This window comes from Thermobia domestica, chromosome 9 (genome assembly GCF_964235325.1).
Source record: "Thermobia domestica chromosome 9, izTheDome1.hap1.1, whole genome shotgun sequence".
Classification (NCBI taxonomy): Eukaryota; Metazoa; Arthropoda; class Insecta; order Zygentoma; family Lepismatidae; genus Thermobia; species Thermobia domestica.
In genome coordinates, this window is record NC_137462.1 from 157,321,738 (window position 1) to 157,347,552 (window position 25,815).

At 36.3% G+C, this 25,815-nt stretch overlaps 1 protein-coding gene across 3 annotated transcripts; it reads left to right on the top strand.

Moving 5' to 3' along the window:
- Nucleotides 1-25: 25 nt before the first annotated feature.
- Sbat (LSMD1 domain-containing protein Sbat) lies at nt 26-24,025 on the top strand. Of its 3 annotated transcripts, none has more exons than XM_081772055.1 (4): nt 26-162; nt 14,624-14,713; nt 21,928-22,099; nt 23,580-24,025. In XM_081772055.1, exons 2-4 carry the CDS (start codon nt 14,630-14,632, stop codon nt 23,696-23,698), a joined length of 375 nt encoding a protein of 124 aa, XP_081628181.1. In that variant the 5' UTR covers nt 26-162; nt 14,624-14,629; the 3' UTR covers nt 23,699-24,025. The 3 variants fall into 3 exon arrangements, with proteins under 3 accessions (XP_081628181.1, XP_081628182.1, XP_081628180.1); XM_081772056.1 differs by having other exon boundaries at nt 53-119; XM_081772054.1 differs by lacking the exon at nt 26-162 and adding an exon at nt 611-691.
- Nucleotides 24,026-25,815: the final 1,790 nt, after the last annotated feature.

The window sequence follows — 25,815 nt, forward strand, 5'->3', positions numbered from 1 at the left end:
TAACATTGCTTTATGAAGCAGGCGCTAAACTCATAGAAAGTCACGTTATTCGCAGTGTGTTCTTGTTTTGTTTGTCAGAGAAAACAAATGACGGTTCTTGAGCGACAGGGCGAGAGTTGGTGATTTTCAGTTTATTTATAAATACATTATTAGTTGATAAATGTAAGTATTGAACATAACGTTTATAGATAAATCACTCACCAATGTTCGTTAGTACCAAAGTTTTGTAGTTTAGTGTTGAAGTTTAGCTCTCGATGCGGGCAGGGAATTAACACAGTGAAAATAGTAGTTGGTAAAACAAAAGTTTGGTATGTGGTAATTCATTACGATAAAGTACTCTAGAATGCGCTGCATATATGTAGTCATCTTTCCTTATTACTGGGGCCATGTGTATCCTGTCCATTTGTTAGCATTGTAAATCCAACAAACCGTGCAGTTTTACTGTACGGATCCATAGCATAAGTAGTAGTGGGAACGAGTTAGAAGCCCCGCAGGGGACGTTTGGGTTCTGTTCTCGACATGAAATAGGCAAATTAGAGACTGCCCACATTTTTCCATTTTCCAATTGCTGCCATAACCTAGATTTTTGGGTAATTCAAATTTTGGTCACACTGTAATTCTATGGATGGCAACACTGAAAATTCTTCTGATTCGTATTTTCGGGTGTAGAATAACATTATCTATTCCTGAGGTAAGATACATTTCATTATCTCTTTTCGCTTACGAAAAACTGGCAAAAGAAAATTTGTTAGCTTTTGAAAAATATTTAGTAGTCTGCCCCCTTAAGAATGTGGGGCCTACAAATGATTACATTAAAAAAAAAAAAAAAAAGTGTTATCCTAGTTTACGCAACCATAAGTTTACTCATGGATTATGCACTTCTTTCTTCAGAAAATGAACTTTCACTACCTTATAGCTACGAAACTGTACTAAAAATTCGTGAATGGTATCATCCTTACTTTGTGTGTGTGTTTCAGAGGCGTGTGGGGGTGGGGGGCATGTCGCTAGAACATTAAAAGTTAGAAAACGCATACGAAAATATTTCTTTGAGCGTGCTTAACATTCAATTTAGGAATACTTCTAGTCCCCTCTTATTAGTGTTTGCTCTATATTTATATATTTCCTGCATTACAGCAGCATACATATCCTAGTTAATAACACAATGCGTTTGAAACACTGTCAGATTATGCTCTATTGCCTACTCACCTCATATCGTATCAATCCGTAAATACATACAGTCCACAATTTAACTTATCTTTTCTCCATTATTAATTACCGTACAGTAATAACCTTTCTAATGATTGTTATTTTCATTATCATATTTCGTCTGATTATTCATTTCTCCGTAAATTTTGTATTTCGGGGCTGCCATCTGCAGCAGTTTTAACTCATTTCTTGTAGGATTAGTTTTTTTTTTTTTTTTAATTTTATTTTAGGAGGGCATAACCGTTATGGACATAAATATAGCGTGCGGACATATTCCATAGAAATTATAGTGCAAAAACACCAACCAATCTGTTCTAGGTAACTACTAAAAACGGTGCAAATTTATTGTACTTAACCATATATAAATTCATTGCATATATACATCTTATTCTTTTGTATCTTAAACAATCATTTTTGGTGCGTAAACTTGCTTTCCTCTCTAGAGATTCACTTTACGGGGCTTAAGTGTACGTACACGATAAGAATTATTGCGCAAAAGACACTAACCGACTTATGCTAAGTGATCTCTAAAAAGCAAGAATGCTATCTAACCGAGTCAGATATGAGCGCAGCAGGGGACACCGAGCGGTAGTGAGAGGGTGCATCCGTAGGGAGGAGGTGTATCTTCAAGGGTGGGTAGATATAAACGAGTATAGTGCAAAACATTGTATTTGGCATAAAATTACTTACCTTCCGTGTTGAATTATGAATTTGTACGGCTAAAAGACAGTGTAGGTAATATTCCAATATGTTTTCAATGTTTGCATATTTATTCCAAAGTAACATAACAAATTACTAACGTAAATTTCACAATTATGTTTATCCCTTAACACTCGGACGCGTCTATAGTTGTGTGTTAGGAGTTAGCCCATTGACTTCAGATACTTCACTTCACTTCATATTGTATATTATGGTTACTAGCTAACTTGTGGACGATTTTCATTAACGGGTTTGACTTTTAATAATGTAATTTTAGGAAGATACGCATAGGTTAGATTACTTACACAATAGTCTATTAAAATGTTATTACAAATTTATTCTCTAAATTTTACAAATCTGAGAATCCGTACAGTGAATCTGCGCCGTAAAAGCACGGTAGCACTAGGGTGGCAATGAGGACGAACGAAAGAAAAAATACCTGCTAAAGTTGTTATATGGGGCATATTTACGAGGGTGTGTTGATAAGTTCTCAGCCTCACCAAGAAAACAAGTAGATAGGAAGCGAAACTTGGTGTTTTTATTCAACATATTCGTCTTGTAGTGCAATGCATTTCTTTACATCGCTGCTGCAGTGCTTGCAGGCCAGACAAATAGAAATCGGATGAATGCTCTGCAAACAAGGCCTCTGAGAAATGACGTCATCGGCATCATTGGAATGCGTTCCCTTTAAAAACATTTTCAATCTAGGAAAGAGATAAAATCTGATGGAGCCAAATCAGGCAAATAAGGTGGATGTTCCTGTATTTGAAACCGTAGGTCCTCCAATTTTTTGCAATGTCAGACGTGCCTTGTGTGAGGGCGCATTGTTCTGGAGGAAGATTACCCCTTTTGACAGCTTCCCACTTCTCTTCTCCTTTAGTGCTGGTTTCAGTTTGTCCAGAAGAGATATATAATAAGTTGCATTGCTGGTTTCACCCGATTTCAGATAATCCAGCAATAGAATTCCTTTACAATCCCAGAAGACCGTAGCAAGGACCTTAGCAGAGGAGCGATGTGTTCTAGCCTTCTTCGGACGTGGAGAACCGCTGTGACACCATTCCGCCGATTGCTGTTTCGTCGTGGGATCGTAGGAATATAACCAGGTTTCGTCCACTGTTACCAGCCGTTGCAAAAAAAAATTGGCCTTATCCGCTTGAAATTGGGACAGAACTGCCTTATTTGCCTCCACCCGCTCACGCTTCTGATCTGCATTCAAAAGTTTCGGAATCCATTTTGCCGCAACCTTCCTCATACCCAAATCTTCACGGATAGCTTTCCACACCCGTTCATGACTACTAGCAATGCCCAATGTATCTTCTATCTGTTTGAGCGGGATTCGGCGATTGTCGAGAATCAGCCGGTGAATGGAGTCAATCATCTTCGGAGAGGTCACTGAAATTGGTCTACCACACCTTGGATCATCGTTCAGACCAAAGTGCCCACGTTTGAAGTTCGCTGCCCATTTCTTCACAGTAGCATACGATGGTGCCTTGTCCCCCAATCATGTGACAAGGTCGTTGTGGATCTCCTTCGGCGAGTCTCTCTTTAGGAAGATGTACTTGATGAATGCACGGTGTTCAAATTTACTAATTTCTGGGACCTGGGCTGACATTCTCAATTTGGACCTGAATAAAACAAATTTAAAATTGGTTTAGTCAAACCAAATTTTGTACAGTGGCTTCACAAATTATAAGCCTCATAAACGTATATAACTTTTATATCTAGCTTTGTTTGAACGTGGGTAGGCTGAGAACTTATCAACCTACCCTCCTAGAATGTTATAATCTTGCATATTTCGTGTACAGATTAGTAGCGGTGCGTTAGGATAATGACTACACATTCTGTTATATAGATACCTCATAGTGGACGAGTGAGTGCCATGTATGTTTTCTGCGTATGTACTTCGGATTCTGTTCCCGGTGGTAGCATTTTTCTCGGTACAAATCCAAGTAGTGGTTAGAATCCTACATTAAACAAGGTAGTGCTGGAAAAGGACGTAAATCTCATGGGAATCCTATTCACTACAGTATTTCGTTCCTAATGACATAAAACTTTTATTCCATCCTTTACATTCCACTTCATTGGGTAGGCTCGCTGAAAGATGTTTGTTTCGTAAATCTATCAGGAATTAGTATGTTGAAATATAACACTGAAGCAGGCGCTATTTACAGTCGCTGTTGCAAAAATAACGTTGAAAGTGTACAGTGAGAGAACGCCTGCGGGTAGTGTTGTCCACGAGACGACAAAAATGTACACTTTCCGAGACAAGACACCTTTTCCAAACGAGACGCCCCGAAATACAGTCTTATGAGCAACATTACAGGCAAATACAAGGGGGCACGGTGGCTCAGTTGTAGAGTGCCTATCTCTGGTGCATGGGGTCCCTGGTTCGATTCCCGGCCAAGTAAGTTTCTGGTGGACAACATCGTGTACGTGGGTTTTCTCGAGGTACTCCCACATTCTCATTCTACCAATGTTTCCATCGTAATTCACTTGCCTTAATCATCCGTCTCCTTAGCCTAAAGAGCATAATGTTACACTAAAATATTTTTTTTTTTTTTATTTCAATGGGATCTTATAGTCACTAAACTAAATAGAACACGGAATTGCATTCAATTTCTTAGCACTAGCTCTTGGATATCTCTTTTCGTAGCACAATGTTACATTGGTAAGCATTAAAATGAGAATCTCTTTTACCGTCGCAATGCATGTAACAGAAATTAATAAGTTTTTAAAAATTGCGAACACGTTTCATCTTTTTCCGCTATTAAAGTTTGTAGAAACACTAAGCTGAATATGATCCGATTATCTTTTTATTTGGTGCAGGACATGTAGGGTGTATAATCTTTTGTGTAAGTGGATTGTTTGAACCTGGAAGCTAATGGAGGGCAGAGGATTATATATTTGCTAGTGAGTGCAATAGAACACATATCTGTAACAAAAAAGCAAGCACTCGTCTTGTACCCTTAAACAGTTAATTGAGGAGTTCTATGTCATAGGGGCTCGTACCGGCATAGAATGTTTTTATGAAAGTTGCGATTCACGATCTAAAACTCACGACTTTACTTAACGGCCATGTGAGAAGTAACTTATTCTTAGTCCAGGTTGAAATTTTCTGCTGTCCTTATTTGGATACTGACTTGGAAGAAATAGAAGCAGTTTCTATTTTTTTTCTGAACTTGCATTCAACTACCAATCAGTAGGGATGGCCAGAACCGATTCCTGGTGGAACCGGTTTTCGGGTCTGGACGGAACCGGTTCTTCGGATCCAGGTCTGGAACTGGTTCCGCTGGAACCGAAACTTTGTGACCATCCCTACGCTAAACCCGAGCTGCTGGCAAGCTGTGAACAGTATGCTAGATAAAATGGTGGAAGCGACAGGCAGGCGCCCAGGCGGCGGCAGCTTGTCTCATTTGGCTAAATAAACTGGGAAACTGGCAAACTCATTGGCTAAACAGGCAAACTGGCCAACTCATTTGGCTAAACATCACTGGTGGACCAAATTTTTTTTTCTGGGGGCACAAGCGGGTCTGGGCGGGGAGGCACAAGCGCATGGTCCTCTTTGCATTATTTTTGAAGGTGAACTTTATGCCTCCTTTACGGATCTTTGGGGGCTTTCGGATCCAGGTCTGGAACCGGTTCCTGAGATCCGGTTCTGGAACCGGGTTTTCAGATTCAGATCTGGAACCGGTTCCTAAGATCCGGCTCTAGAACCGGGTTTTCAGATCCAGATCTGGGACCGGTTCTTAAGATTCGGTTCTGGAACCGGGTTTTCGGATCCAGGTCTGGAACCGGTTCCTAAGGTCCGGTTCTGGAACCGGGTTTTCGGATCCAGGTCTGGAACCGGTTCTAAAAACCGGATCTCTGAGAACCGGTTCCGCCGGAACCGGAACTTTGTGGCTATCCCAACCAATCAGCAAACTATAGCGCCTGACGACATTCAACTTTATTTCTCACTGTCATTTCAAAACAAGGCTATCAGGACATGAAGTATTAATAGAGTCGTACGAAAAATATGATCTTTTGTATAACGTGAAGCACAATTTAATTTGTTAAAAAAAAAAAAAAAAATGCAAGAATAGAGGCCTTAGAGAAGGTATGCAGTGAAGTAAGGAGTGTCCGCCCGAACACTACAGATATGAACAAATGCAATTACATCTTCTAAAAGATTAAAAATAGGTGATTTAAGTATATTGTGCAACTTGTATACCAAACGATAATGTAATATGTTAAAAGAAAAAAATAGGGTTGTCATCAGTGTTGTGTGGCCTTCGTGCAATTTTAGGGAACGGTTCTAGAATGGTGACACAATACAAAATGCACGGGTGCAGTGCATGAGAAGGTCTCCTATCGCAGTATTAAGTTTAGTTTATGTGATATGTGAGTACAGAGCTGAGCGGATATTCTCAGTACCTAGACTAGAACATTAGGCTTCCTTCTTGTAGCTTTCCGTGCCAAATAACTGCTCTCATTTATATATTTGGCCAAATTTTATTGCGAATGAACTCATATTGCGAAATAGAAAAACAATATTATTTACGATTCCGACAGCTGGTTGACCTGTACGTGAGGCCGCGGTGGTTCAGTGGTATAACGCTCACCTCTGCTGTATGGGGTCCCTGGTTCGATCCCAGCTCGCGCCAAGTGAACTTTGTGGTGGACAAACATGGTGTGCATGGGTTTCTCGGGGTTCTCCCGTTTTCTTCCTACTTTCTTCATTCCACCATTTCATTCATTTCTCATCACCGTCTCCTTTAGCCTAGTCGGCATAAACGTAGGATGTAAAACTCAAAGATTTAATTTTATTTCTTTTTCATTTTTGCCCTATACGTAACATGTTCTTAAAGTGTTTTTCATCTGTTTAATATACCGGCCACGAGAGGCTCTGCTGGTAAAGCCTACCTAGTTTTAAGGATCGTCTGAACCCTCTACATCACCTCAGGATAAAAGAAATTGCATGGAAGTTTGAGTTAAGCAACACTGTCAAATTGTAACCTGGATTAAGGCCTCAGGTCAGGCCCATGTAAGAAGGATTTTAGGTTGGTATATCTGCAAAGTTTCATTTCAATATCTCAAGTCTTGATGTTGCTGCAGTAAACTAACAGAAGTCGTCGTGAGACGGAGGCGAATGCCAACTGCAGTTATGTTAGTGGGGTAGTTGTATGCAACAGGTTGGAAAATGTCGTAATGTGGTAGCACGAATTCACAGCGCGGTGTTGTTAGTCCGAAGAAACGAGAGGAACAGTTAAAATGTGACTGTTGCAAAGAAGATGTTAATTATACAACGCAGGTGAGACATATAGGGAGTAATGGTAAAGATATTTTCGAAAAACCATTTGCATTAGTGGGCGGATGCTGTAAAGACGAATGTTTGATGAAGAACTTGAGCACTAGGGAATAAGAAGTACAGTTTGCTCAGTTTTACGGAAGTGATTGAAAGAACAAGAAGCTCTACTGATGGATTCAAAACTGTAATGAAACATAAACCAACAGGAGCTCGATATACTTTCAAGATTCAGTCCTACGTACGACTTTGCTTTAAACCATCTGGTGATGTCTAGCTGCTGATACGTATACTGATGCTTATATTTCGTTTAAGTGCTTTAAACGACTGACTGCGACTTGAATCTTGAAGTTACATTGTTAGGAAGCTAACCACTGTAGTTCAACCCAGCCAAAGAAGAGACACAGGGATTTCGTTACGTTTTCGAAGCCCAGATGCTGTTATTAGTGCGAGGAACTGTTGCGTTGAGCTCGAAGCCCGAACCAAGAACCACACAATGGAGTTGTAGAGGATGATCCTCATGCGTAGGTGTAATCAGCATCCAGTTTCTACGTGTTACATAGATTGCTTTGCACCTTTATTTGTGCAAAAACCTTGCTCTAGTTATTTTATGCTGTGTTTCCTGTCATGGTATTTCGTTTCTTTCTTTAGTTTCTCAAAATGTATCAGACAATTACAGAGATAGATGTACGCAGGATCATACGAAGTTGTTCTCCCCAAGTAGGATCTATGTACGCTGTCTTTTAAACGTGCATATTTAGGTTACAATGGAACAAAACCTTACTTTTGTGTTATTTTGAAGACCGAGATAAATGAACTTAAGTTATTATTGTTGAGTGCACTCATGTATAAATATTAAATGCCAAAGATATTCATGTTCGAAATGTTTACACGCTATTATCTCAAAACATGGTTTCTTGTTATTGGCCATTATTACACAGTACTCCTCAATTGCGTTGTATGTCTCTGGAGCCTGCTCGAGTAATATTTCCTCTAATTGCCCTTCTTTCCTTATATATTCCTTGGCAGAGAATTTTTCTGAAATATTAGAATAACACAGAATCATACGAAAACACTACTTTTGTAGTAGCTCTTGTTAATCCTTGAACTTCCTCACTTATAGAAGTTTATCGAATATTATAATTGTGGATGTCACTGTTAGTGTTTAGAAAACTGTTCTCGACGCGTCGTGAGTCCTATTTACAAAATAAAAGCACTTATACTTTTTCACACTCAATTTCCCTCACTTTTACTGATAATAAGGGACTCACGACACGTCGCTGGGATGGAAGACCACATTTTTTTTTTTTCACCAATATGTATAATAGTTTTCTAAATACTACCAGTAACATTTATAAATTAAAATTCAGCATTCAATAACAGGTTTCTACAAGTGAGAAAATGCGAAGATTACAAGTGATAATATAGATTTAACATGTTCTCTGCGTTACGAGTCACCGGTGCCTCGTGCGATCTTTCATTTCTATGCGGTGCCATTGTATGCATTGTATTACCCCTGTGCGTTTCTGGTATTTTCGTTTGTACTGAGTTTTAACATTACTAGAATTTGTGCTACACGAGTCACGAGACACACGGTGACTCGTATAGCACTTAGATCTAAACTCGATTTTACACTGCCGCAGTGAACGTGTTAATAGTGTTTTCGAATAATCCTGCGTTCTTCAGATATTTCAGGAAAATCATCTTTATTGGTGAATATGTAAATAAAGAAGAGTAACTATAAATGTATCTCAAGAAATCTTCAGAGGAAATCCGAATTTATATAAACCGCAATGAATTATTCAATAGTACAAATAAGTGTCTGCTTTTTTAGTTAGAGGATTGTTCTGAATACAATGGAAGTTGGTATGTCTAGTGTAGGATGAATCAGATATGTAATAGAATTGTTACACAGTAGACTCCTTGTTAACCGATCACCATGAGACCGTCCCCTGGTTCGATAACGAAAAAGTTGTTAAAGCGAAAATCACCATTTCATAGCCTCTTAATTGCATACCATCTTTATAATGGTTAGAAAAGAGGCTTAAAGTTAAGTTTATTAAATTCAATAAATTTAACTTCCAAAATGTAAAGTTTACACCTCAAGCTTCCCCTGTGAACTCAGTTGAACGAAATACGGAATATTGAATAAAGCACACCATACCATCAATAAATCACACACTTATTTACAGTGTCGAATCAATATCAAGGCAGAAACATAGACTCATAACGATTAGTTAATTTACAGTACATTGTATGGGGCACCAAGCGCATCCGAGAACGAAGATAACTTATTTCTTGGAAGGTGGTCGGTTAAGCAGACAAACAGTTAAGAAAGTGCAGTTAAGAGTGAGTTTACTGTATAGGAAAGTGTGATGTAATAACAGAATTCTAATAGGAAAATGAGATTTGTAGAGGATTGAGTCTAAATGACATTTTTGTTTTTTGTTGTGTTCAATGCATTGATAATTAGACTAAAAAGAAAGAAATGTGTTCATAAACCAGCCCAGTGTATTGCCAGATTTTGTTTATTAGTTTAAGGAAGTAACCTATCTAGTAAAAGAGAATAGTAGTATGCTAGTAATACAACTCGTCGATTCTGAGACTGAATGCTTTGTATTGTAGAATAGAAGCGATAAGAGATTTTCACGTGTATGTTGTGGGATTGTACTGCCGTACCTTTGACTCATTTTTGTTTTACCTTCCTTAGGCTTTTAAACCACAAAGAAAGGGCATTGAAGGCAATTCACCCTATCCTTGAGTTCAGTTATAGGCAATAGATTACACAGGCAATTTTTAAAGAAAGTACATGCGATATTTCATGGAACTCGGTTCATATCCAGAAAGTATATCCTTAAACTTGATTTTTTAAAATAAGACGAATTCACTTTCTTGCTCGTGAGATTTTATAGGAAAGCCTCAAAGGAAGCGCAAGTGATATATGTTAAAAAAAATAATCTGTTAATCTTTTTTAAAGGAAAGTTTTAAACATATATTTTTACAATGTTATGAATTTATCTCGTTGTCCGATTGCCTTCAACTCCAAACAATATACCAAACTTCTATTGAGAAACTTAGTTTTTGGGAAAGTTATCCCGTTCTACTTTCTTGTTTCCAGGCCTTAAATAAGACATACGTAAAGTTTTATTAAAATCCTTTTTTTTATTTTATCGAAGTCATCTTGAAACAGATAGAGATGTCCATTCCATATGAACTTTGTGCGAACTCGCAATCTTCACCCTCATTGGGACTCAGTCTCGTACTTGTTAACTTTAGTCAGCAACACGAGTTTTGGAAACCTTTTACCACATAGTAACCATATAAGAAAATATACCTCCTTAAAAATGCACAGCTAAATTGTTGCAAAGTTAAATAATAATAATAATAATAAAAAGGTGGCTCTTGTAAGTTTGAAAAAAGAGTCTGATTTTGTACTAGGTACTACATTAATTTCTTAATTTTTATACGAGTACTAGGGACAAGGATGTACATATATATTTCTTAGAGGCTCGGTTGCAACTAATTATCTTGAATGCGAAGCCATTTCATTTTCTCAAATATCTATATTGTCAGCTGTCGAGCTGGAAAATTTTTTTTATTGTTACTACTTAAGAAGAGATTGTGCAGAACATTAACAATGTTTTAAAAACCGGACAAACTTATTTTAAAAACTTAGTGCATATAAACGAATGATTCACAACATTTTTTGGGTTGAAGGAAACATGTTTTATATTTTATAATTGCCAACGAAGATTCAGAGAGAAAAGTGCAATGCTGAAAATAAAGAGAAATCTCTTACATTCATTTAGGTTATCTCAGAAATAACGTGGATTTTTAATACCTCTTTCATTTATCAAAGTTAAAGTGAATAAAAGCATGTTTTAATCTTATTATTCTGCAATGTAATTCTGCAAAATTACTTTTTAATCGTTCATTTTCTGCAATGCTCTTTCGTCTTTTTGGTGGACTTTTAAGGGCCCTTTTCCAAAATTCAGTAAAACCCATTTCTCGTCACATCACTGTTCGTTGAAACAAAGTTCATTCTTGGGACGTGATACCAAAGAAAAGCACATATTCATACCTACCTGTGATTAAACTGGGAAAGCTCGTGAGAAACACATTGAACATTTCGGTACTTTTGTTGACTTCGCGTTGGTTGTCGGGATTACGCTTATTGTCTGATTTCAATATGCTGCATGAATATTCCTTGCACTTTACATTGCAATATTGTCTTTATTGAACTCGTAAAGCAAAATATGCTGAATATGTTCCTTTGTCACATTGTCCATTCTAACTTTTTATAAATAAGTGTTCCAATCGAACTGCATTCTTTACAAGTTGCACTAAGAAGAAGAAAAGTAAATGTCTTACCTGCTTTTATACTAGGTTGCTAAAAGAGTTTGCCCCCTCTCCGTCCAATTATTAGTTCATGCACTTTAAAAAGAAAACGCATTATTTATGAGATGGTCCAATACAAGAAGTGGTTAGTTTCTTCATTGAATAGGATGCATATTCAATATTCATTAAAAAATACTTTTCCCAAAAGCACCCGCAATTATGTAAATGAGAATGTTTCGGTAAAAAAATGTTATTGACTTTTCAGCAGGACTCTTCAGAAACTTAACGTTGTCTGTGGAATACATCCCGTTGATTGTCTTTTTTCTAATTAATCATTATGTAAGATACTTGTTAGTACTCTTGAGGAAGATTACTTAAGTACAATGGAAATTTACGTAAGGAAAGAACATAATCAACGGGAATGTAATTTCACAGACAACGTTATTTTTTGAAAAGATTTGTGCTAAGGAAGATAACTTTTTGCCGAAAAGTTTAGATTTTGATAATTTGATTGCGCTTGGGGTAAGTAGTTTCTAAATGAAAAGATGAATTTATTTAGAATTAGCAACAGGCAAAATAGTAATTTGTATGAAGTATATCAACTTCAACCAAATGCACTTTAATTGTTCTACTTTCGTTAAATCATATCTTAGAATAAAGAGGCGAAAGAGTATTTTACTGTAATGTTTAATGTAAGAATCATACAACTTAAAACAAATTGAAATTTGTAACTATCATCTGCACTGTACAAAAGATTAATTGGTTATAGGCAGCCTATTTATGTTTACTTACCCTATGAAGAATAATTTAGGAATGGTCAAAAAAAAAAAAAAAAAGTCAAAAGATTGCGATCTTGGCCAATAATTAGTTTTCGAATCATGGGCCGCAAAATTTTTGAACAGCTCCTAAATTAAGTTATATATATATATATATATATATACGGAATAAGCACATTATACAGAGTTAAGTGATAGTTTGACTTTTTCTACACTATATTAGTTCTCCAGATATAGGGCCTACAAGAAAATTTTTGCCTGAAATATATTGGATCTTTTGATCCAAAAACTGTGCCGCCACTATCAGTAGTACTCCATCGGACAACCAGCACTATGGATTATCACACGACATCACAAGTTCCACTGCAAGAAAGTACGGTAAACTACAGGCATAGGAATTCCACCCCAATTTCCCTGCATTTTTTCCATAAGTCGGTGGTGACATATTGTAGATATTTTAACAATATAAATGCGCCGAAATTCATTGGGTTGGCAGCCTTTCCCGCTGCACTAGTGGCTAGCACGTATGTCCTTTGGTGCATGTGGTCTCTGGGTCGATTCCCGATGGGAGAGGGCAAAAAGTTTAATTTCACCATTATTCACTTTCATTAATAATCCGTCTCCTTCAGCCTAAAGGGCATATGCGTGGGACGTTAAACTGTAAAAAATATTTCTATTTATTTTTATTAGGCTGCTGCTAGGACTTGTATCAGGAATGTTATGAAAGAGAATATTACGAATTATGAAACCGGAGGATATGAGTGGACACTTTGTTCATGTGGATCTCACCTAGTTCTTATTAGCTCCATACAAAGAAAGGATGTCCTTTTAGTAGATTACAGGAATGATTGATTCCTAGAAGTAGAAAACATTCACCTTAATGTTTTTATTCACCTTGCCCTAACTACCTCTTATTACCGTCTCCAACGACAATCCTGATTCCCTGCGAGAAACTCGGCGCGGCTGTAAAACTCGGTATCTCTGTTGTCAGAGATACCACGGTACGTAATTGTCCGAATGTAATCATTACATGTGAGGAAACTGTATGCTTCATCCAAAGTAACAACTGTCTTCCATTTTGATCCCAGGAAGTAAGTGTTTTTCGTACAGTTTGCAGCAGTTTGTGGAGCGGGAGGTGGTTATGAACCCAACTCTTATGCATAGATTGGAGCCAAGGTGATGTCACTAGGCCAAATTTGATCTATAAGCCATGTTGACGTTGGGGTGGTGCGTTCCCAGGAATAACCTCGAATGTTTCTGGACGAATGTGCTTTTTGTTAGCGAATGTTTCTGGATGGGCTTCATTTGTGTTTGCGTGACCACGACCTGAAATCAGTTATCATCCCAGAAGGGATCAGAGAACATCCACCATTATTATTGTGTTATCCATTGTTTCTTAGTTAATTTTTGTGGATGTGAGCTTGAAGAATGTGCTAATTGCATTGGATCCACCAGAGAAGTTAGGAATTGACAAAGGGTGATGACGTCGATGTTATATATTATATTTTTAGGCTGTATATTGAGAATAACATTGTCTCTCCCTCTCCGTTAGAAGCGCAATTTTCTAAAACGCTGTACCACGTGGCCACTTATCTGTAATAAGGAGGTGTACACGAAGTTTTATCTTTTGAACATGAGGAGTTTGTAAGATACTCTATCTTTGATTACATTCTAAAACTTTCTTTGCCATCCCCTTTAGGATACGCATTTTAATGTAAGTGACATGATAAAAAACCCGTTTGGGATAGGTACTATGTTCGAAAATTCATTTCAAATAGTTAAACCCGTTATATAAATGTAAACGTCCCAGTTACTATTACATTAAACTGGATAAAAAAAAGGCTATTACATTACTACAATATGTAATATGTACTACAATATTACTCAATATTTCTAAACTAAAAATTGTAAGTGTTGGATGTTAAATGAATTCAATCCTTCTTCTCAAGTTTCTGTACAATATCAATTATTAAATCAGTATATTGTTAAAATCCTTGGCCCATTAAGTCTAATCTAGAAAACTTGTATACTAAACTTGGATTATTAAAATCCTACCATCATACGGATTAAGATACGAATTTCAAGTTTACATTCGATTAGTGTCCCAGAATGGTCAGAAATATCGCAATTTACTTCTGTGTTAAGCAAATAAATTTTATTTATATCATAGATTTTTATCAATCAACCGTATTTATTACTATATATATTAGACGATAACGTAATTTCTTTGTACTTAGTATATTCATTAAGTTAATAATAATAATAATAATATGCCCTTGCATATTTTCGTAAAAGTAATAATAATTACTTCTTTGTGTAGGTGACGATGCACGGATCTGCATGCCCAGAGCCCTCGGATGTGTTTACGGATAATCAAGAAGGAGGAGTTGATTTTCAAAAAGATCAAAATGTAAGTTCAGCAACGCAGAACGATTGTGCAAATACTTAGCAAGTAATAAAGTACGTAAGGACCATATACTCATAGCACTCGCCTCTATGTTCTTGATTTTAGGTGTATGCGTATTATCTTGTACTGTGTATTTAAGCGTACTCTTTTCCCGGGCAGCAACAGGTTGCATATTTGCATATTAGTATTTCTTCTTACCTTGCAGATCCTGAAAAGAAACTATCTCGTCAAACTTGAGAATACTAGCGAACTCGATAGAATATGAGCGTTTATCGTGTACAGTATTTATATTTCTAGTGTATTAGTTTTCTCTGATTTGCTAATAGTGTAAATTCTTTTCAGGGGCTACAATGTAAGAAGAAAAACGAGTATGTATATTTGCAACCCGTTACTGCCCAAGGAAGAAGAATGTATTTTCTCTTCAAATATATGGCTGATACACAAAGAGTGAAGAAATGCAGGGTTTGACCGGTACCCAGGATCTTCGATATAACGTACCGATGCGTTACCATTACACTACCCAGTCCGGTTTCTGAACAATCATACGCTCCCTCACTCTTGTAGTTGGTCTTCATTCACTCAGGCCCATAGCTTGCACCACTACTCCTGTTGTGCTTGGACAATCAAGTTTTCACATTCAGAACATTTCTGATAGTTAAATTGTACATTATGTGAATAAACATTGTAAATGGGTTCCTTTCACCACAACATAGCGCGTCCTCAGCTTGCGGATCGAGAAGAAGGGCTCTAGATAGAGAGGTTAGCTGAGAATATATTGAATAAACAGTCGCAAACAAACAAGAGGTAGGGGTTTGGCGTGAGGCTGACAACTTCATCCTGTAAAGAAGCATTTTTTCAGAATCAGTCACAGAAACCTCGGACCAGAACTAATAGCATGGCTTGACCTCAGCAAAGTAAAATGGACATGAGATTTGGAACATGGAATATAGAAAGTCTCTATAGAACAGGCGCATTAAAATCCGTAATAAGTGAGTTAGACATATAGGGTGGACCTCGTAGGAAGGAAAGAAGTTAGATGGGAAGGAAAGAGAACGACCCAGACTATATATATATATATATATATATATATCCAGTGAAATTTGATATTTTCAACAGTGAAATGTGATAGTAATAATGCACTAATATACAACTTGGATATCAAATTTCACTGTTAGTTTTCTTGGCTTGTGGATATGTTCAACTTACATGTGTTTTCGTGATAATCAAAACTTTCAACATACGAGTATCAGTCTCATAGATTTGTGTAAATAACTATAAAGATGGTCCTAAATCTCCCAAATAAACACAGATAACGATGACTAAAGTTCATAATCGACTTTTTGAGAACATGCTGACCCTAATTGATATATATCACATATCTTTCCACTTCAAAAAATATAACAGATTTCGAAGTGACGAATTTTAAGATGTTGGTGGAGGTTCGTGATCTACTCTGCCCATTCTTATTTTGCCAATATGTAAAACTACCACCGTTTGCATTGTCTGTCTTTCACTATTTTCACGATTCAGCAGTTTATTTGATGTATTTCAATAACAGCATAGCCCCTCTCCCACCAAATTCGACCTCCTCCGTTTCTTATGGCGCTCAGCCGCTATAGCTTTGCACATATACATATTTCCACATCCTCTATCAGTCGCACTATGTCTGACCCCGCAACTCGATTCATCCATTTGGACCCTTTACTTGTCAGACATTCTGTTAGCAAGATTGATCCTATACGCAGATGAAATTATTGAGATTATCACTGCGAATTTAGGCGAAATAGATCAACTATCAACCAGACATTTATCTTCGTCAAATACTCGAAAAGAAACGGGAATACAATACTCCGGTACATGAATTATTTATTGAATTATTTATACAACTCGATTAGAAGGGATACATTGTACAACATTCTTACTGAATTTAAAAATACCGTAAATCCTAGTTAGATTAATTAAGATGTACTTAATGAATCTCGAAGTAAAATAGGAAGATGCTTGTTCACGAGGTTTCATGTCGAGGATGGCCTGAAACAAGAATATGCGTTGTCTCCTTTATTATTCAGTTCTGTTGTAAAACACGCTATAAGGAAAATCAAAGCAGCCAGGCTCTAGAGCTGAATGACACTCACCAGGTTATGGCTTAGGCTGGTGATGTAAAACTGATAGGGAATGGTATGAGAATAATAGAAAGAAAAGCAGATGTTTTATTAAACGCCTGCAGGAAGGCATTGGTTTAGAAGTAAACGCATAGAAAACTAAATACGTGGAAGTCCGCCCTGACCGTAATACTGCAAATTATGGACAATTTAAAATATCAAATAATACTTTTAACAAAGTGGATACTTTAAAATATCTAGAATCAACATTAACAAGTCAAGCCATATGCACGAAGAAATTAAATGTCAAGTTCAAATTATTCTGCCTTCGCGAAATCTTAACTATATATAAAACTACATGAACTGACATAAAATAAAGGGGCACTTGCGGTTGACGTGGAGACTTGAAATTTGGCATGATTATAGCTTTTCGGGACTAAACTACAGGAAAATTAGCAAAAAATGAATATTTTTAAGTTTTAGGGGATCTAAAGGAGCGCTGAAAAAATTCCCCATGTTAATTTTTTTTTTTTTATTATTATTATTATTATTATTTTTTTTTTTAAGACTTATAATCTTATATTGTAGGTACTTGGAATTGGAATAAAACTTGAAAATCGATATGCTTGTACGTTTTCGTTAGCGTTACCTAAGTAAATAACTAAAAGTAAAAATTTCCAGCTTTAAAGTGGTTTTATAAGGAACTGAAAAATCTTCTCCATATTATTTATATGGGGCACCTTTTACACCCCAAAATTATTGGGCACTGCCTGTAGTATTACAAAGGTTAAATTTAACATGGTTATAGCTTTTCGGGACTAACCCGCAGAAATATTGCCAAAAGTGAATATTTTTAATTTTTAGTGGGTCTAAAGGGGCGGTAAAGAAATTCCCCATGTTATTTAAATGGCCCTCTTTTTGGACCTATAATCTCGTATTTTAGATACTTTTCGACTATTATTCTTTTACTACATTATGAGAGTATATACAAGTATGTATATACTCGTATATATAGCCTCATTAGGTACTAATATTTAGTAGTTGTAATCTTACTATTATTTCCATACTTGCAATTAGTTTTTCTTCAGGAGAAATTCACTTTTCCTTATCACAAGCAAGGAAGCAAGAATGATGTCTATAGACAGGGTGGCCGAAATAAAACTAGCCCGGACGCTAAATTTATCCTTTTAATGAACACAAGAACTACCCTCTACAGAAGATGCTGGAAATGACCACCGTTGACGTTCATGCAGCGCTGTGCTCCATTTATCGAACTATGAGACATACAAAGCAGTTCTGCCTAGGCGATGGCAGCAATTGCGTTTTCAGTGTTCTGCTGTAGCTCTTCCAGTGTGTGGAGATTATTTGCGTTTGAGTATCTGACCCTTCACCTTGCCCAACATGTAAAAATCACAGGGAAAGAAATTGGTGTGAGCGTGGTGGCCGGAAGATTTTAATGCCTCTGATGACTGTCTTGTTCTTAACGAACACTTCATGAACTCGTGACAAGGTTGCCAGTGCGATGTGTGCTGTTGCTTCATCTTGCTGAAAATATCCAGTCATTTTTCTTCTATGAGTTGAACCACAAATGAATTAAATTAATTCCAGTCATACCGACGAACATTAACAACTTGGTGAAAGAATCATGTTATGATTCGGAAATCGAACATTGCGCACAAAACACCAATGTTAAGATTGTGTAGCAACTGTTGAACGTACTGTCAATGATTTGCTGATGCATAGTGATGCGTGTTCTGTGAATTCACATACCTGGATGAGCTGAACCAGACCTTATCTAAAGAAATGAAAAACTGAGGATCCGGAAGTCCTGATTCCGCTTCATTCAGAAACCATCGGCAGAATTTCACATAGGCAGGTTTCTTTGGAAGATTTAGCTCAGGCTTAACAAATTTGTAGGGATAAAAATGCATATCATTTTCACGATAAGGTATCAAGATAATCTCTTAATTCCCACTTGAGGTTATAAAGCGGAGTTGAGAATTTGTCGGCCTTTTTTTTTTTTCCGCAGGCTTTCATTATTCACTACAGAACCCGTTTCGCGCCACAGACTAGAATACATAGAGACGAGCAACTTCCTCTATGCGCTATTGAAATTAGTTTGCATCGTCTGCACAGCGAAAGAACCAGTCAACGCTCTCGGTGGGCCGGATCAGTGTCGTCGTGTGTGGATGGCGCGGCCATCGGTCTTCGAACATGCCGTCATGGTTGTCATAGTAACCGGCGGATTGTTTTCGTTTGCTTCGCATCTCAGTGTTAGATGTAGTGCAGAAAGATCATCAGATAAGCTAATATTTACTTTCTCTTGTACTGTCTCTGGACTGGACGTTCCTTTCCAGCTTTATATATATATATATTAACAGATTTTTCTTTCTTTTAAAGAGTTCACTTTGAAAATATCTAAGTTCCGGGAAGTACGTCAAGAGAAAACGCTGTTTCCCAAATGCAACTAAAGGAGCGAAAGAGTAATAGTTACCTTCGAAATTTCCATGTAGGTGACGTCAGATCGACTGTGTCGTCGCGTGTTAGAGGCGCTACTGTCGCTAAGTTTTCAGTTTTTCGCTGAGTTTGTGGTCTACATATTCTAGTCTGTGTTTCGCGCCGTTTTGCCTCTAAGTTTTGAATTGCATATTTTGCTGGATGTTTTACCAACACATTTCCATTCTTAAACTGTTGTGGAAATATTTCAACATACATTTTTCACGAGTTGTGCTTCGCATAACACCTAACAATAAGTATGGGGTGTTTTATCGTTTGCATCATTTGTGTTGCATTCAACTAGTCACTAAACACATATCTCCTCTCACTTTAACTGATCAATAAATACGTGTACACGTTTCACTCAAATAACTAGTTGCTGTAACGTGTCTAGGCATGGTCTTTTCACACCTAGTTGTGTCTGTCCTAATTTTTAATGGTCTCTTTGCTGTTTGAATTACATTTTCACGAAATTCCGAAAACACTTTCCCGGGCCAGTTTCATTTTGGCCGCCCTGTGTAACTTGTATATATTTAACGTGTTTCACTCTTCGTCATTTCCATGCTGTTTTCTTGTACAATAGATTTTTCGTAAGATAAACATTTAGAAAGTTACGAAGGCGTTTTAAGTTATATGTACACAAAACTGCAAGAAACTGCTTTAATGAAATAGTTTCACTAAAGCAGTGTGTCTTGCAGTTTTGAATGCCGCGGCACAGAATCTCCAAAAGACAAAACTTTTCATGATAAGAATGATAGAAGAAACGTGACTTTGTGAACCTAGGATGAGGATGTCCTAGTCGGTTTGCAGGAGTGGCCGGCTTGGCTTCGTCAGATCATGAGGTTGATCTCACACAGTTGTGGCCCAATAAGTATTCGCAGTCAGAGGAGTGCTTTTGGTGAAGTATTTTGTTAAACATTTTATTAAAGCCAATGGTTGAGTGTGTGGGAGAGCCTCGTGAAGTTGAGGAAGGAGTTCTGAGATTGCCTGGTCTGCAGCATGAAGATTTCAAGTGTACTTATTTTGTAGATACTACATATTTCTCAATTGTTGTGCTCTTCCAACCACCAGAAATAAAGTAAATTGTTTCACATGTTGGGAGAGAAAATAAATACTATGCTGTACAGTTTTAATATTTCATCAAACTCATTTATTAATACTTATTATGATATCAGTGAATTTAATGTCATACGGAAATCAAAATAATTTGAGAAGAGAGAACTGAGTCGGTTTTTATGTACATTTAAAACTAAGAATACTAGCTTAAAGTGTAACAGGGTGAGTATATTTGTTTCGATACTAAATTTATTTGGATCGAGCAGTAGAATAAGAACTGGATCACAGTCGTGGTCGGTTTTTGGTATATAGAAGGCGTATTATTGATTTAGACTGGCAAGTCTGATTCTGTACATCATAGCAATGTACTAATAAATCATTTATACTTTGTTACACGTGGAACCGAGTGATGATATTTTTACACTTCTTTTTATACCCTGCCGTGTTTTCGTTTTTTGTAGTATCTGAAGGTGAGTCCCACATGGTTTTAAAACTGATCAGAAACCGTGAGTGGTCATTATAAGTTTTCTTTTTATTTTCTGTCTCCAGCCATTTGTGTGTATTATTCATAATAAGGATTTTGTTTAATTTTTATTATTTATTGGTTCATTTTGTGTTAAGCAACCATGTTCTAATTCACATAGCGAAATCGTTGAGAAATATGCAACTGATTAAATACATCTTTAACTGCAGAATGTACACCCATGTCCAAAATGATTGTCGCATATCTTTAAGTGTCTCCTTGTATGAATATAATTTGATAATGATTTTGCAGGGTACTTTTAATACTGATACTATGTGTATAATCAGGAAATGTATATTTGTGATAAATTTCGTAGGAAAAGAATTATAAATACGAAAATTAGAATGAATAAAACAAAATGTTGTTTAATAGACAAGAAAGTTTTATTTTCGTTTTATTGTTTTTATTTACTGCTCTTTCCACATGAAATTGGCCACACAGATGTCTTTGCCGATTATACACATACTAACATTATAAGAAATACCGGGCGAATTCGTTATCAAATTATATTCCTACAACAACATTTTTATAGACATGCGACAATAATTTTGGACATGAGTGTACATCGAACAATCATATCTATCTCTATGTCCTCTCTAGCAATGTATCTCAATTCCCGTAAATACAATCTACGTATAAATTTGGGTTTTTTATGTGAGCCTCTCTTTATTTAGGCATACGTGAATGCAAGATGATCAGTCATTTGTCGAGGCTAATTGGTCTAGAATTACGAATAATGTTGCAGTGAGTCTCAATGAGTGTGCAATTTTGTATTGGTACTGTATCAGAAACTTCTGAGTAAGTAGACTGATTGCGGTACACTTTAAAAAAAAAAAAAAAAAAAAAAAAAAAAAAAAAAAAAAAAAAAAAAAAACTTAAGATAGTGAAATTTATTTTGACAAAGTATAGAATTGGATTCCAGTTGAACTACATTTTAAAGATACTAAAAAAGGAAAATTGAATTGAAGTAGAAATGGTAATGGTATTTATCGGTACAAAATATTTTCATATATACAATACATATTTTTGTTTTGTTGCAGGCAGATGCTGTGAAAGATGAAGTACCAGAGAAGCAGAAACTTCGGAGTTGGTTAAATAAAAGTATGAAAATCGAAATGACAGATGGGCGAGTGCTTGTAGGTGTTTTCCTCTGTACGGATAGAGATGCGAATATTATCCTAGGATCCTGTAATGAATATCTTAAACCAGAAGGTACGAGAGATAATGGTATTTTAATATTTTTTCCCATACCAAAAACATATCTTCACTTTTTTTGTACTTCATTGTGTTACGTAGTTTCTATTTCTTCATGAAAATCAGTAATTCTAAAGGAATTCACAGCTGTAAGGTAAAATTTGGTCAAATTTGAAATCAGAATTTCACTGTGACGGATAGTTTCCAAGTAATTTGAATATAGGGAATCTGTGCAAATAGTTGGCAACTTTAGTTTTGAATTTCTGTCGTTTTCAGGTGTTCGCATTGCTGTTTGAGTAGTGTAGGATGTTAAACTCGCAAGTCACAGTGGAAAAAACATCGATTTCTATGAACGTAGATCGATTTATTATGATTCTTTAGAGATATAAAGTAAATGTAAGTGTATATTCATGGTATTTCTATTAATTCTCTTTTCCTTGCTTATATTCAGTATGCTTGAAGTAAGTAATATCGGCACAGTAGTTTAAAAATGTGCGACTGGAAAATCTGGTATTTTGTGTGGTACTGCTGGATCCTTCCATGAAACTGACTAGTGAGCCTATTAAACATTTGTAAAGACTATGGATCCCACGCAGAGGGTTTACGATGTTGCTAACAAATTTCCTCATCTATCAAATGTTAAAATTTAAGATGCTGTATTTGTGGCTCTTCAGCTTCGATGCTGTGAACAAGTTCGAAAGTTTGAAGCATATCTAACAAACAAAGAATTGGTAGAGCATGGCTATGTTCCAATAAAACAACACGAAACTTCCTTGGAATCCAAATACAAGGAATTTGTGAATCAGGTGATCTAAGCTTACAAAGATTTATAATGCAGGATGTACTTGAAAGTACATTTTAAATTAAAAATAGTAAATTCTAATTACCTTTATTCACATAAATTAAAAATTTGATTGCTTTTTTTTTAAGTGAACGTTATAAAGAGCATATTCACTGATTAGTGATATATTAAATTTTCGTAGAACAGTTGTCTGATCTTAATCTGTCGATTTGCATGGATAAGCTGACCGATAGGCTCTTCATTGCATAGTATGAAAATTTGCATGTCTGTTTAGAACGTGGTTTGTTTTAAAGTCGCCTCACAGCGGAAACAAGTCACCCACCTCTCATTTTGCTAACATTAACTATTTGGTCTTCGTAAGCCATTAGCAAGTGTCGATATTGTTCAATAGGAGCATTTATTTTCCATATGAAAAAATTAATTACACGCTTTGGTTTCTAAGTATATCTATATCAGGCACAATTTTTTAGACTGTTCCTTTGGTGTCATTTGTCACATGGCAAAAAGTATAACAGAAGTTTGCGAGAAGATTCAGATTCTACTGCTGCACTACCACCATTTTCCTCTGGCGTCACCTGTAAAGATAAAAAACAGAATTACTTTCGGATTAACCATTGTACAATAAGCTGTATGCAGAGCGTTATGTAAATTTTTTTTTTTTTTATTTTTTTATTTTTTTATTTTTTTTTTTTTCAGAAAATGGAAACATGGAAGAGCCGAGAGTATTGGGGCTAGTGATGGTACCTGGAAGGCACATAGTGTCTATTCATCTTGACGACATTGATCAAGCGCCGTTTTTTGATGTAGTTACGTGAAATATGTGATTCAGATTTTTTTTTCTCATCATCAAATAATTGTTGCTTAAATTTTGAACATTTTCATGAATGATGAAGTTGCTTTGTACATAAAGAAAAGTAGGTCGTCCCATATCCATTAAATTTATGTGATGGAATTATTATAGATAAATGGCGAAAGAAAGTCGGAACTAGTGAAAATCACAAGACGTTAAAAGTAATAGTAGTATCTGTTCTTATGTTTGAAAGTGAATCTTTTGAGTGTTAGTATTATTAATGTGCTTAAATGTATTAATTTTTATGTTTATTTCCTAGTACTTTTAATAAAAACTTCTTCCTGTATAAAAATGTTGCATTTAACTATAAAATCATGTGACCAACATGCCCGAAAATTTCACCATTATTGCTTTTTTTTTAAGACACGAGTGTTCATATTTGAGAAGTTCTTGCTTTACAGAATACGAATACACGGCTCCACAAAACTTGAAACAACTTGGTGTTATTATGATTTGAAGTCCATCAGACTGGAACACCACATGCCTATTGGACAGATTCAAACTCAGTAACCATCACTAGAGTAGTGATTCGAGAACTTGCACAGCAGCGCCCTATTGTCCATTGTTATCAACACATACTTTCATCACATCGGGCAGCGTTGTATTATCCGGTGCGTGAAGCAGAGTAGTGCTGATGGTATATTTGATACCCATTGTAGGCATTTGAACATCATTTGAGTAACGTTGACCGCAGTCGAATTAGTGAAAAATTGAAATTGGGTCGGTCGTAGGCAGAAGTGACCAGAGAATTTAACATTGATTGAAAAAGAAGTTTCAAGGTTATGGCATCGTTTCCAGAATGGCCCTACTGTTATGGTCCTATGAGCAAATGTCGCTCATAGGCTGTCCAAGAGCAACATCACCAGCAGACGACTAGCCTCTGCCTTTTACCGTAAGACATAAACGCAGCAGTCGTATTCTGAACCAGCAGACAATCTTTTCCGTGGTACAGGATACTCTATATAGAGGATTATCTATAAGTAGATAAACTCTTGTCTATCCTTTATAAGTGTTATTATTGTGAAGCTATAAAATGCATAGACATTATATTAGTTTCATTACATCTTTCGAAATTAATTTAACTCGGTTTGAAGCGCTGAGAGTACTTGAGAGCAATATAACTTCTCATGAACTACGAATGCTTCAGTTCTGGCACACGACAAGGTTTAAGTGGATTTTTTTTAAAAAAAGATGAAAAATCCAATAAAGTTGTGAGACTAGATGTATAAAATTTTTATGTGGTTATACATCGCAACATTCGTCTTGGTGTATTTCATCTCCTAGACAAGATATTTGGAGGAACACATCTTCCTATCCCCAGCCAGAGACACCGAGTATTAGGGTTACTCCATGCCCAACACTCCACTGGAAGTCCTATTGGTCGACAAAATAGATAACTACCTCCACTTGTGCAGGAGCAAGCGTCAGTAGAAGAGGCATGACCCTTCTAATTTTTTTCACCTGAACTTCCCTAACTTAATATGAACAGAGTTACCATCTTAAGAAATTTCGTTGCGCATTAGACAGTGTTTTTACTGAACAAACTCCATGGCTCTGGATAAGTAGCTTAACAAATAAAACACAGTTCTGACCAGAGCAGAATGAAATATATTAAAAACTATACTTACAATGTGTTACAGTTTCAAGGACCTAACGTCCTCTTCATCAGACACCAACACTCTGATGAAGAGGACGTTAGGTCCTTGAAACTGTAACACATTGTAAGTATAGTTTTTAATATATTTCATTCTGCTCTGGTCAGAACTGTGTTTTATTTGTTAAGTGTTTTTACATATTTATATTTCGATTTTTTGTCTACGTTAGCAGCTGAGTGTTTGATTTTTTCATTATATGTTGAAATAGCTTCGGTTATATCATAAAGCTTAAAGCTTCGGAAATAGCATAGAGCAACATAGTTTCAAAAGTGAAAATAACATTATCAGTAACAATTAACCCTTTGGGGATCTTATCATACATTTTGTACGATACGCATTTTTCATCGTACGTTGCGTTATTTCTGTTCTATTTGAGCTTTTTCGTCCGTTTTTTTTTTTTTTTCAAGTCCAGATACATTGTAGAAGA